This window comes from Myxocyprinus asiaticus, chromosome 32, assembly GCF_019703515.2.
Source record: "Myxocyprinus asiaticus isolate MX2 ecotype Aquarium Trade chromosome 32, UBuf_Myxa_2, whole genome shotgun sequence".
Classification (NCBI taxonomy): domain Eukaryota; kingdom Metazoa; phylum Chordata; class Actinopteri; order Cypriniformes; family Catostomidae; genus Myxocyprinus; species Myxocyprinus asiaticus.
Genome location: NC_059375.1, coordinates 40,842,501 through 40,857,500, shown reverse-complemented (window position 1 = coordinate 40,857,500; position 15,000 = coordinate 40,842,501). Strand labels below are relative to the sequence as shown.

At 35.4% G+C, this 15,000-nt stretch overlaps 2 protein-coding genes across 3 annotated transcripts in view; one reads left to right on the top strand and one right to left on the bottom strand.

The window, feature by feature from the left end:
• Positions 1–15,000, top strand: part of LOC127423600 (dedicator of cytokinesis protein 1-like) — a 361,421-nt gene that overhangs the window by 172,390 nt on the left and 174,031 nt on the right. The gene's annotated exons all lie outside the window — the stretch shown is intronic.
• LOC127423606 (inhibitory synaptic factor 2A-like) overlaps positions 5,002–15,000 on the bottom strand; it is a 45,146-nt gene continuing 35,147 nt past the window's right edge. Inside the window, exon 4 of the mRNA XM_051668058.1 lies at positions 5,002–5,592. Coding sequence (XP_051524018.1) covers positions 5,409–5,592 — 184 coding nt within the window. The 3' untranslated portion in view covers positions 5,002–5,408. The remainder of the gene's footprint in view (positions 5,593–15,000) is intronic.

Sequence of the window (15,000 nt, the reverse complement as noted above, 5' to 3'; positions counted from 1 at the left end):
AGTATGTTTCGTAAAATGTAATGTAATGCATGTTGACACTTAGTTCAGGCTTTATAGTGATATTAAGTGATTCTACAAAACCAATCCCATGATTTTTCTGTTGCATCTAGAGTGAATCACAGTCACTGGTTGCATGCTTTTTTTCACTACTCAATCACTGACTTTATTCTTATCCCGTCTAATCCTGGTGGGCATCATCGTGGGGGGTGGGAAGGCAGAATTCATTCCTTTCAAATGCTGCTCTTCTTTTCTCACATAATGACAGACTCAAACAATTAGCATCAAGAGCAATTAGCATCAACACTAGGGTTCCGCAAGTAAATTATACCATTAATTTTCACCTTAGCGTTTACATTTACATTTAAACCTTTCAAGGCACAACTACTAGGACCCCGTTTCCATGAAGATGTGTTTCAGGTGATCCAATCACATGTGGTCAGCTCTAAATACAGGTTTAAATGGGGTCAAAAACGTTTTGTGATCAGATCACAAAAAAAAACATACAAATGTGGTGAAAAACGCATGTGACCAGATCGCATTCGAACACAAATGGCCATAGGAGATGCATTTAAGTGACCAGATGTACTCACCAGACCACATGTGATTGGATCACCTGAGATGCATCGTAATACCAGGTGGAAACGTGTCACATGTGGTCAGGTGAGACACATGGCTGTTTACACCTGGTCGTTAAATGAGTCTCCTTTGACCTCTTGTTTTCGGATTTGAAGGGGAGGGTCTCTGTTTCATGATGATATATATCAATCACTATGTCAGTGTGTTACTACATGATATTAAAGAACAACAAATAAAAAAAAAAGACCAAGAAATAAAAAAAATAAAAATAAAAAAAACCTAGATGTGGTTGAAATTTAATCTAAGCACTAACACAACTGGTCAAGCAGAATTATCTGTTATTTTAGTGTATTTCCTGTATTAAAAGAGCTTCCGGTGTTCGTGCTTCTGATCTGTGTTGATGTATCAGACACACTAAAGAAGATCATGATTGTGTATGTATCTGCTTTTTTACATTTTCCAGGTGGATGGTTATTTCCTTTCAAAGCTGCTTATAAACATCAAAGTTTAAACTTTTGTTTTAGCGCAGCGGTTGATTGACAGGGGAGGGGTGGTGCTTTACTGCTGCCGGGACACATACAGGAAAGGTTACTGTTTACACCTCAAATGCAATCTGGTCACATGCATTTTTGACCACATTTGTTTGTGGTTTTTGTGATCCGATCACAAAACATTTAAGACCCCGTTTAGACCTGTATTTAGGGCTGACCACATGTGATCAGATCACCTGAAACACATCTTAATACCAGGTGGAAACGGGGCTGAAGTCACAAGTCAATGTGATTTCAACTTCAAGAATAATAATAATAATAATAATATTTCTAAATTCTTGAAAAAGTACTACACTAGCCACAATCTCAAAGCAATATCCACCAATCAAAAAGTTGCTGCAACAAGTGGGAGTTGGGGTGAGTGTTTACAGGCTAGTTCATTAATGTTCGGTTACCAATGCTAATTTGTTTACAACAGATGAGTAGTTCATTCATTTCCTCATAAAATGTTATGCACACAGTCTTTGTATTCTTTATATATATATATATATACACATACACACATACCGATCAGCCACAGCATTAAAACCATCTGCTTAATATTGAGTAGGTCCCCCCTCGTGCTGCCAAAACAGCACCAACCCGCATCTCAGAACAGCATTCAGAGATTATATTCTTCTCACCACAATTGTACAGAGCGGTTATCTGAGTTACTGTAGACTTTGTCAGTTCAAACCAGTCTGGCCATTCTCTGTTGACCTCTCTCATCAACAAGGCGTTTCCGTCCACAGAACTGCCGCTCACTGGATGTTTTTTGTTTTTGGCACCATTCGGAGTAAATTCTAGAGACTGTTGTGTGTGAAAATCCCAGGAGATCTGCAGTTACAGAAATACTCAAACCAGCCCATCTGGCACCAACAATCATCCATACGATTATCTAATCAGCCAATTGTGTGACAGCAGTGCATAAAATCATTCACATAAGGCTTCAGTTAATGTTCAAATCAATCATCAGAATGGGGGGAATGTGGTCTCAGTGATTTGGACCGTGGCATGATTGTTGGTGCCAGATGGGCTGGTTTGAGTATTTCTGTAACTGCTGATCTCCTGGGATTTTCACACACAACAGTCTCTAGAATTTACTCTGAATGGTGCTAAAAAACAAAAAAACATCTAGTGAATGGCAGTTCTGCAGATGGAAATGCCTTGTTGATGAGAGAGGTCAACAGAGAATGGCCAGACTAGTTTGAACTGACAAAGTCTACGGTAACTCAGATAACCGCTCTGTACAATTGTGGTGAGAAGAATATCATCTCAGAATGCTGTTCTGAGATGCAGGTTGGTGCTGTTTTGGCGGCACGAGGGGGACCTACACAATATTAGGCAGGTGGTTTTAATGTTGTGGCTGATCTGTGTGTGTGTGTGTGTGTGTGTGTGTGTGTGTATATATATATATATATATATATATATATATATATATATATATATATATATATATATATATATATTATATATATATATTTATATATAAATATATATATATATAAATTTTGATATGTTTTTATTCATATTTTTCATTCATAATTTTATTAATTTCGGATATGGTTGTTTTAACGATTAAAACTCTTAATTGATTTTATTTTTTATTGCCTAATGGAGAAAAACAAAAAAACAACCTCTGAATACTTCCTAATCTTCAGAAAAAGTGACAGTGACAGACTAACAGAAATAATCAGTACTCATTTACAGTACTCAGATAAGGAAACCACCCTATTTATTTTTTCATGTTTTATTTTGTATAGTAAATAGTTTTAAAAACTTTATAAAATACACAATATCGCACATAATAAATCAATTGCACTTTTTATGGAAAAAAAACAAACAAAAACACCTAGTCATCTGTTTAGGCTACAGTAGAGCTATTTGAAAGTTGAAATGAGTGCTGGGTTTATCTGTCTGAAAGAGCCAACAGAAATTGGGGAGAAATCTGTGGAAATGTTGACATGTAGTATTTTTTTTCAGTCAAGTCTGTGTATCAGTCAAGTGGACTATTTTTTAAAGACTTTGGCACATATCTTTGATTTGGGATGCTGTTTTAGTGTTCTGCTGTGACATTCCCTGACTGCATTGATCCTATATCTTTACGTGAAACTGTTCTGGAAGCTGAAATTAGGATCGTTTAAGATGATTGTAGCCCTGTTATAGTGCTGTAGATATATTTTCACATATTTTTCAAAAAGAAAGAGGTGTCAGATTTTCAGTACTTCATATGTTTTCAGAAAGGACAAGGTGTTTGTCCTTGTAGACTATTATTTGTGCCAGCTGAAAATATATTGAGATATGGAAGGATTGCAGTGCTTGTAGAAAACGTTGGTAGACGTGTGGCTGCGTGATTCTTACAGATCACAGTGTTTCTCTATCTGTCTTCACGCTCTTCAAATTAATTTATTCTTCTTTTTCAATAAAGTCTATATTTGTGTCACTGTTTTGTTCCATTTGAATGACTCTCACAAAACCTCTGAAGAACATGTCTGTGTAATATTTAACCCCCAAAATCCAATGAAGAAATACAAAATGATGCTTTGCTTGAATAAAAATAAGCCTATATTTAGCACCTTTACAATTGTTTTCAGTTTTTTTTATTTTCATGACAGTTAAGCAAATTGTGATTATTGTCATTATTGTAATTGTAATGAAATGCATTGTATTATAGTACAAAAAAAACAAAAAAAAATTGTATTTCAGTAGTGGGAGTCTTATGAGATTCACCACTGAGCATTATAGAAATTACAAAAAAAATAAATAATAATAATACATAAATAAATAAATATATATATATATATATATATATACACAGTATGTGTGTATATACATACAGTATGTGTGTGTGTGTGTGTATATATATATATATATATATATATATATATTGTTTTGTTTTTTTATTTTGTTGAAAAATATGACCCAGACATGTTTTCAATAACCCATATTGCTTCTATCTTTCAGTGTGCTTGTCTTTAATTTAAATGTCTAATTAATTTTCTGATCTTTAAGACAGATGGCTCGCTGATATCTTATTTGCTGTTGTGATGATTACTGGTCATTTTTACAAGAGAAACATGATTTACTTGAGTGCAGGTGTCAGTGGTGACTAGGGTTTAACAGGACTTGACAGAATCTGCTGATTTTTCTGTGCTGATTTTGGGGGAAATCTGTGAAATTGATTTAAATATGGTACAATTTGTTGCTAATCAACATTTTCAAATAAACAAAACCAAATTCTGCTGCGGTTTCTTCATTCACAGATTCCATGAGGGCCTGGATATGACTTCCTTCCATACGTTTACTCGTGTCATGATTATGCAGAAACTCGTACCATTAATTTTATTAAAAGAATGTTTGAAATTAAATTATTGGAAATGAACTGATACAGAGCTGAAAATGTATCCTACAATTTCAATTATAGGATACAAAAAACCTTAAAGTGAGATATAATTTGTATATAGTGTTTCTAAAAAAATGTTTAAATGCGTGATTATTACGAATCTAGAAAAATAAGTTATACTTTTTTCTTTTTTTTTTCTGGTAATAATAATTATATTAAAGTTTATATTAATTCACAGAGGCTCATAATAATTATTTCCATATAAATTCCATCCAATCCATTTTTGTCTGCAAATAATCGCTAATGAGTTTTCCGTTCCATATAGAATCTTTACCTTTAAAATCCATAAATATCCATTAAGTCCTGTGAGAAATATTATCCAGTGCATCTAAAGAGTTGTGCTTCATTTTAATGCTGAAATGCTGAGTCTGTGTCCATGAGGAAAATAGAAGATCAGAATGCAAAGCTCGTCCTTCCAAAATTGTCCCTTTGTTTATCCTCCTAATTTTCCAAATCTTAAGCATGAGCTTTCATAAAATATATATATATATATATATATATATATATTGTCTAGCAAGATTTGTTATTAATCCAATTATGTGTCTCACCTTGAAATCATTTCACGCTCCGTTTGAGGGAATTGGCTTAGTCATAATTCCTTTTTCCGGAAGCAAATTCCATTTTGTTCCTTTTAAATATACATACATTTTATTTTTAATACTAGCTGTGTAATTCAAACCAAGTTCATCAGTCAGGATACATCCATATTAAAAGTTGGGAAAAAAACATCTGTTTGGAAAAATTTTGAATTTCTTGAATCCTAACAACGTAGTGGAACCGATGCTCCTGTAGTGTTGCATTCTGTCGTTTATTTCCATCTTAAAATCGTGAACGAAAGAATACTAAAGTTGTGTTCAGATCTGTGTAATCCTGTAGAGGGGTCCCAGGTGTGTTTGTTGTCACAGAAACCAGAGTTTCCATCGTGCGTGTTTCTTGGCCTCGGCTTTGGACTTGCGTTTGGGCGTGGAGCCAATGCTCTCCTGAGGATATGGCAGAGGGGGGAATGAGGACTCGTCTGTGGGACACAGTCTCTTCATCAGTGGCTGGAGCTTATCTTCCTGCAGTTTAAAGTCCAGCTCCACACTGCAACAGTGAAACAGAGGAAAAGACTATTAAAACCATCCTGATCTTGTGAAAATTACATGACTTGCGGCATTTTTGCTAAATGATATTACGTGGTTTCGTTACTCGTATCGTGGCAGTTCTGAGGTGAAAAGTCTGCTGTGTGGCACTAACAGAGAGTTACATTTTCTCCCAAACAGATGAGGTTTTTAAGGTTAATTCTCTGTAGAGTTCTAAATCAACAAAACAGACCTCCCTACCCTAAACCTTAAACCTAAACCTAACCAGTAGTGACACCAAAAAGCAAGTGTGACATGACAAGCGCAATTGCTGAAGCATCCACATAATTTGTGGTGCTTCTATGACACTTTTGGCTCACATGTTGACTTGCATATAATTTATAAATGATTCTCTCTCCATTTCCTTACAATACAGTATATAGTTTATAGTTTTGATATCACTGGGTGTGTACAGATAAGTTTGTAATTGTTCTTCCGTGTGTGTTCTTTCCCTGCGAGTAATGCATTCTAGGTTTTATCCACTGGAGCGTCCGTTTTATGTGGCAGAGATAATCCATAGTCCACTGCACACCCAACTGTGATTCCTGGGATGAATCACATTAAACTCCTCGATTAGATGGGAGATGGAGGGTTAAAGTGAGAGTGAAAGAGAGATGGGCGAGAGTGATGGCAGAGTAAAGGGTTAGATCATTTTAGCTGACTGCAGAATCTGTGGAGATCTTTCCTTCTCTTGTTCTTAGATATGACGTCTAACCTCTAGATTACCCCTAACATTTGTGTACTGGATTTTCACCATGTTTTTAACAGTCATTATTTTTTCTTTATTGAACAGATCATTTCAGGTCAGAAATCTGATTGCCAAATTCAAACCCATTTTGGACTATTAGTCATTAACCAATAGGAGTTTTCAAAGATATATACAGAAAACTAGAGAACTGAGTGGTAATCTGATGATATATGATTAAACAGGTTTGTTATAGCATTTGAGATGTACAATATATGCTGGAATTTAAAGGGATCATGTAATGAGGAATCATATTTCCCTTGAAATTGTGACACAATAGGACATTGTACTATAACAACACAATGCAAGTTTCAGAACTCAAAACCTCTCCAGTTCGAAAAGGGCTTTTGTTGTTTCTACTCTGCAAAAATATTTAGTTTTGAAATTGGCTACATTGTGACATCACAGTGCGGTGACATTTAAATAGCCCCACCTCCACTGCATATGTAATCATTATGCTGAACTGATAGAGCGGCTGAGGTACTTCAACTCTGAAGGTGATACTATTGTTACTCTAATTTGCTTTTAGCCAATGAAAATATTAAGATGTCAAGTAAGGTCTCTTGACGTTGTTATGCTCTTTTTTATCACAAAGATAAACCATGACTAGGGATGCACCGAAATTTTGGCCAGCAATTTTTTTTGGCTGAAAATGGCAAAACAATACTATTTTCTTTTTTCGGCCAAAAGAGCAAAAACATTTGAACATAAACTATTACTTTAAAATCCGGCAATTGGAAACACTCACATATAAAAACAAAACAAAAAAAATAATTGTTTGTTGAACATTAAATTCCACATTCCCAGAAATGAAGTGATCACTCTATCATCGTTTATGCAAACACAAATATTTCCGGGAACAGACTCAGAAGTTGCTTGCATGACATGATATCAGTAGCACCACAGGAAAAGGTAAACACATTTAAATCAATGTAAAAATGTTGATGGGTAAGGCACTTGTGAGTAATTCTGCAGAATGGGGTTGATTTCATAAACTTTCGGAAATAACGTCAATTTCTTGTGTGATCATGTTGTAGCAAAACTACATAGTTATTTGTGTTTTGTTTGATTTATTTTTATTATTTTAAAATTATATTTCATCACCTTTCTTGACAGAGTAAAGGCATCTGATACCAAGTGTATTTACAGTCTATATATATGTATATATGTATGTATATGTGTGTGTATGTGTATGTGTATATATATATAAGAAAAGAACCAGTCGATATATATGTATGTATGTGTATATATATATATGTGTGTGTGTGTGTGTGTGTGTGTGTGTGTGTGTATATATATATATATATATATATATATATATATATATATATATATATATATATATATATATATATATATAAATAAGAAAACAACCAGTCGATATTCTCACATTTTCAGTTAACATCATTTGTTTGTTGTGTCCTGAGAGAACCTGGGGAGAAGTTATATGTTTCTCTGTAGTGATGGAAAGAAAACAACTTATTCCTCACTCGCTGACAGAACTTTTAGATTTACAGATAGAGGGAGAATTTTAACACCCATATCCCTGTTTTAGTATATTTTAAGTGTGTGACACATCAGCCACGACTGGGTTTATTTAAGTGACTGCAAAGACCTGCCACTCAACAAATGAAATGAGATCTCTTTTAAATTACAACACAAAGCAAATACATTGCAATCATGCTTATTTCAGGCAGTAGATTGAGAGTATTGAAAAACACACTGCATTGAATTATTAATGCATTGATTGAATTGCATATTTTTTTATTTATTTTTTTATAACGTTAAGTTAATGTTTGTACTGCAAATGAATAAGCAATGAATATTTGTCTGGCTTGAAAGTGACCGGTTATAAAAGTGTGTGTGTGTGTGTGTCTTGATGCTTTATTAATAACTCATTGATAGCACATTTGTTGTTTGTTTGCCTGGCTTTGCACTCAAACAGAGCACAATGCAGCTATTAACAAATGATTCACACAGCAATACCTGGTAATCATGCCCTTATTATTATAACCATGTTCTCACTACAGTGTGAATACACACATCACTCAAGTGCCTTAAGAGCTTTTTAAACAAACTGCTTTGAGTTTCTCTGAGCGATGATTCTTATTGCAGTTTGTAGTGTCTTATTGCAACATGGATGCTGTTTTTTTTTGTTATATATATATATATACAGGTGCATCTCAATAAATTAGAATGTCGTGGAAAAGTTCATTTATTTCAGTAATTCAACTCAAATTGTGAAACTCGTGTATTAAATAAATTCAATGCACACAGACTGAAATAGTTTAAGTCTTTGGTTCTTTTAATTGTGATGATTTTGGCTCACATTTAACAAAAACCCACCAATTCACTATCTCAAAAAATTAGAATACATCATAAGACCAATAAAAAAAACATTTTTAGTGAATTGTTGGCCTTCTGGAAAGTATGTTCATTTACTGTATATGTACTCAATACTTGGTAGGGGCTCCTTTTGCTTTAATTACTGCCTCAATTCGGCGTGGCATGGAGGTGATCAGTTTGTGGCACTGCTGAGGTGGTATGGAAGCCCAGGTTTCTTTGACAGTGGCCTTCAGCTCATCTGCATTTTTTGGTCTCTTGTTTCTCATTTTCCTCTTGACAATACCCCATAGATTCTCTATGGGGCTCAGGTCTGGTGAGTTTGCTGGCCAGTCAAGCACAGCAACACCATGGTCATTTAACCAACTTTTGGTGCTTTTGGCAGTGTGGGCAGGTGCCAAATCCTGCTGGAAAATGAAATCTGCATCTTTAAAAAGCTGGTCAGCAGAAGGAAGCATGAAGTGCTCCAAAAGGTCTTGGTAAACGGGTGCAGTGACTTTGGTTTTCAAAAAACACAATGGACCAACACCAGCAGATGACATTGCAACCCAGATCATCACAGACTGTGGAAACTTAACACTGGATTCAAGCAACTTGGGCTATGAGCTTCTCCACCCTTCCTCCAGACTCTAGGACCTTGGTTTCCAAATGAAATACAAAACTTGCTCTCATCTGAAAAGAGGACTTTGGACCACTGGGCAACAGTCCAGTTCTTCTTCTCCTTAGCCCAGGTAAGACGCCTCTGACATTGTCTGTGGTTCAGGAGTGGCTTAACAAGAGGAATACGATAACTGTAGCCAAATTCCTTGACACGTCTGTGTGTGGTGGCTCTTGATGCCTTGACCCCAGCCTCAGTCCATTCCTTGTGAAGTTCACCCAAATTCTTGAATCCATTTTGCTTGACAATCCTCATAAGGCTGCGGTTCTCTTGGTTGGTTGTGCATCTTTTTCTTCCACACTTTTTCCTTCCACTCAACTTTCTGTTAACATGCTTGGATACAGCACTCTGTGAACAGCCAGCTTCTTTGGCAATGAATGTTTGTGGCTTACCCTCCTTGTGAAGGGTGTCAATGATTGTCTTCTGGACAACTGTCAGATCAGCAGTCTTCCCCATGATTGTGTAGCCTAGTGAAGCAAACTGAGAGACCATTTTGAAGGCTCAGGAAACCTTTGCAGGTGTTTTGAGTTGATTAGCTGATTGGCATGTCACCATATTCTAATTTTTTTGAGATAGTGAATTGGTGGGTTTTTGTTAAATGTGAGCCAAAATCATCACAATTAAAAGAACCAAAGACTTAAACTACTTCAGTCTGTGTGCATTGAATTTATTTAATACACGAGTTTCACAATTTGAGTTGAATTACTGAAATGAACTTTTCCACGACATTTTAATTTATTGAGATGCACCTGTATGTATGTATGTATGTATGTATATATATATATATATATATATATATATATATATATATATAAAACGGTAAGGTCAGTCAAATTGCTGTTTGCATGTTTTATAGGTCACATTTCAACTGAATAAGAAACTTTTTACAAGGCCTTCATTTTTTTTTTTTTTTTTGGGTGCTTTTCAAATGCTTTTTATGTATACATTTTATATATACATTCTATAAAATGTATAATTTATGTGCCAATATTGATAAACTCTGGGTTCTCTATGATCAATTTTTTTTGAGAAAATCTTGTTGCTGAATGAAAACAGTAATGTTACACAATTTTTGTTCCTGGGTAGTAAGTGTTGTTTCCTATTTGCTTATGCCTCAAAAGTATAGAAAATGGCTATTATTCCCCACAAACTTTGCTTTTGTGACCAGGACTGTGATATTTTGAAATGTACCTATTTCCAATGAGAAAACGGGCAAATTTGTGTCTTTTCGTTCACATAAAGTCAGAAAAAACAACAACATGTGAATCCAAATTAACATGTATTTATACTAAAGTAATACAAAAATGACTACAAAAGATTTAGAAACATGTAGTTTTTCAAGATTTACGATTATACTGTAAATCATTTAAACGAATCAGCCCCCAAACGTGGTGGAAGCGTTCGCCTTGCTTCGACGAGTACGCTCCCACGTTCTCCTTGAATTTATCAAGATGAGCATCAAGGATATGGACTCTGAGGGTCATCCTACAGCTCATTGTGCTGTAGTTCTTCACCAGAGTCTCAACCAGCTCCACATAGTTTTTCGGCCTTGTGATTGCCTAGGAAGCCCCGAACCACTGCGACCAAAGCTGTTCCAAGCCGCTTTCTCCTTACTAGAGAGCTTCTTGGGGAATTCATTGCACTCCAGGATCTTCTTTATCTGTGGTCTGACGAAGACACCGGCTTTGACCTTTGCCTCAGACAGCTTAGGGAAGAAGTCTTGAAGGTACTTGAAGGCTGCCGACTCCTTATCAAGAGCTCTGACAAATTGTTTCATAAGGCCCAATTTGATGTGCAGTGGTGGCATCAGCACCTTCCGGGGGTCCACCAGTGACTCCCACTTGACGTTGTTCCTCCCCACAGAGAACTCGGTCTGCTGTGGCCAGTCCCGCCTGTGGTAGTGCGACTTGGTGTCCCTGCTGTCCCAAAGGCAAAGATAGCAGGGAAACCACCTTGGAGACTCATCAGGAATGCAACCATTCTGAAGTCTCCTATGACCTCCTAGCCGTACCCATCATACTTCAAGGCGTCCAGCAAGGTCTTGATATGTATCCACTTAGGCAGCTGGAACTAAACTGAACTGGTGGGCTTAAGGCCCCTGTATTTATACTACTATTTATATTACTGGAAAGTTCTAGAAGTTACTCCAAGTTTACTCAGCACTGAATCTGTCTGGAATGTTCTAGAAAGTAGGTACATTTCAAAATATCAGTCCTGGTCACGAAAGCAAAGTTTGTGGGGAATAATAGCCATTTTCTATACTTTTGAGGCATAAGCAATTAGGAAATAACACTTACTACACAGGAACAAAAAAAATAAAATACAAATTTACACTGTGTAATTCAACACATTTTAGACGTCATAAGCGTTTCATATTTCTTTATTATAAAAGTATTAATTTTATGCTCTGAATCAAAAGTATGGGCCCTTTTCTTCAGCCAAGAAAATAATATATTATTGCACTCAGTATTTCTAACTTTCAAATCACAAATCAATGTATAATATTTCTCTCCAGATCAATACGCTTGTCCACAAAATAAACTGGAGCATCATAAGAGGAATGCAATGAAGTGGCTGTCTAGAGAATGTCAATATTTCATTTGCATTAGTGAGCCGAGTATGCCATTACCGCAACAAATTCCAACAAGAGCGCGTATCCGCCAGCATAGCCGGTTTTTTTTTTTTGTCTGACAGCCCTGGATTTCTCTTTCTCTGATGCCTCTGTTTGTGCTGTACTTTTCATTGATCGTTCGCCTTCTGCTCTCCACCCACAACTGTTGTCAAACGAGAGTCTTTGATGCATTTCACTTTTTCTAAGCTACTAATTAGAACCTGAATGCGCTGATAAGGGCTTTATATCCCTGCTTATTGCCCCTTCACATGTGTTTGTGTATGGCTTAGCTCATTGCGTTCTTTTATGTGTCATAGGCTTTAGTTTTCTTCATCCCTCAGGATGAGTGGTTTGATCTTGCTCTGCTCCTCCTGTTTAAACTCGTTAATTTCGAGGCCCTTCTCATTCTCATGGTGATGTTTAATACACAAATGCGGTGAAGTGCTTATGGTATTCCTCTTATGTATGACAGCCTGATATCTGCCAAATGTTAAGTGAGAATATATTTTGTCACTGACAAAGTATCACAAATTTCTGTGCACATAATTTTTATTGGCAATTTATTAAATGTGTTTTAAAAATAGCTGTTTTCTTCTTGTTTTAACATGCCTCTAAGTGTAATATAAAAGTAAAGTTTTATTTTTTTAGTTTTTATATAAAATGTAAATAAACAGTCTGGAAAGCATACCTTGATTATTTTAAACTCGACTCATTGTATTTGTAATACATTAAAATCTAATTGGCAGCATCAAGCATATTTACAAGCACACTCTTATACGATTTATGCTTAATAAGCCGTCACCAGTAAGTTCATGTAAAAGCCTTAAATTGCATTCTTTTATCGGTGTAAGGTCATAAACGGTTTAACCCTCCTATGGTATTTGGTCACAGGGTGAGACTCTAAAACATCCTCAGTGCAAAACATTCACACCCACTCACTTACTCACAAACACACTTACACACACACAAACTGGTATGAGTATAACACATAATTATTATTTATTTTTTTTACATTTGTCAACAAAACCAATCAATTAGTCACAACGCTAAACATATACACAGAAATGAAGGGATGAGATGATGACACACTCAGAATGCAGAAAACAAACACATACACACGTATACACACACACATACACATTTACAAAATGCATTTTTACTATATAATGTTTGAAATTGCAAAATGTTTACTCTGATTCTTCTGTTTTGTACTCTAATTGAATTTTCTCAAATTTGCAGTTAATTTCTGTTTCTTGGTGTTCATTTTTTGACATTATTATGCATTTACTTTATTACATTTTATGTTTGAAATAAATTATTGATGAAAAAATGCTTATTCCGTGTCTTCGCTTTGTAACACCATGGTCAGGTTTGATTGCAAGCATAATGATATTAACTGCAAACACTGACACTTCAAATCCATTTTTAAAATGCTAAACTTTGACATACTAGTTTGATAATGTCTAAATATATATCCAAATGCATATCTTGTGATAACATGAAATTAGGTTACAACAAGCCGTCAGACTACACAGTAGGTGGCTACTGCCATCTACTTGCTGTTACTGGAATGACATGATTTTCAAGTCATTTTATTTATATTTTGTTCACCAGATGGTAGCAGTCCGCCTCCAATTTATGTCACATACTCATATTTTCTTCGTTTCAACCTATAGAAGTATAGGTTCTGAATTTTTTTTTTTTTTGTTTTTTTTTGCTTAATTGTATATGCAAATGAATGCTAACATTCAAAAATGTACATGTAAATAAGACCAAAATAACACAAAATCCCAAAAGAAATGCGTAATTTTATTGTTCTTACTTCAGGGACAAATAAATCGTCATCATAAAAAAAAAACAACAACAACAAGGGTTACACATATGACCCTTCTTTGACCTTTTCTGTCAAAAATGACAGCGAATACCAAAGTGAGGTGCAACAGAGTAAACAGTGCGCTTCAGTGGTTGATGCAGATCGCTGGGGGTTTTAGTCGAGCTTTGCCTGATTCCAAATCAGTTTACAAGACATACTGCCATCTATCATGTTTGTCAGCCAACCAGATTCTGCAGACTGGCAATACATTACTGACTATGTTTACATGGACACCAGAAAGCGGCTTATTGCAAGAAAGCAGCGTTTTGGTTTATATGCACCGTATAAGCTGTGTACTCCTGTAAAAGTGGCTCAGTCAGTAAGCAGCTTTTTCCACAGCAATGTAATAACTTCACTATTCCCTGTTGCTTCACTTTATTTCCAGATATTCCAGAGTTGTTGCTGTGTTTGTTTTCATAACTTTTTATCATGACCTGCAGCAGAATTACGATGCAATAGTGAGGTTTCTCTCTTACTTCAAACTCCAGGATTCCCCCAATGTAGAGCACATATTTGCGAACGTGAGGGACCATCGATGTTTTACACTGGTGTGTATAAATGGGTATAGTTTATAGTGTATGTGCTTTTCCCACTGTAGTCACAGAAACGTTGAATTATTTTTGCTGTGTTGACATGGGCTCCATGACGTCTTTTATCTTGTCTGTTTAAGCACATGCACACTCGTTAAACACCAGTCCAAACACTGCTTATGTGTTTACATGACCACACAAGCCGCGTTCTCCTGAAGAAACCTGGATGTGTTGAACTGCTTTGTCGTAAGGAAATTGGCATTCTTGTTTACATGGTGCTTTAGAATGGCACTTACAGCAAAAAAAACCCTAAACCACAAAAAACTAAACCATTTTCTTAAGTGCATGCAAATGTGGTCATTGACACTCATTAGAATAAACAGAAACACACATATATACACACAAGCACACATGCCAGGGTTATTATATTTTTAAATTTTTATTTTCAATTAATCCTTTCAATTTAGTTTCGATTTTTTTGCTTTTCACTTTTTTTATTTTTTACATTTTAGATTTAATTTTGTTAATGTTTTATACTTAAGTACTTCATAATAACTTAGTGATACTTAAGAAGGTTCTGTTTTAACATTAGGTCATGAATTGAGTTTTC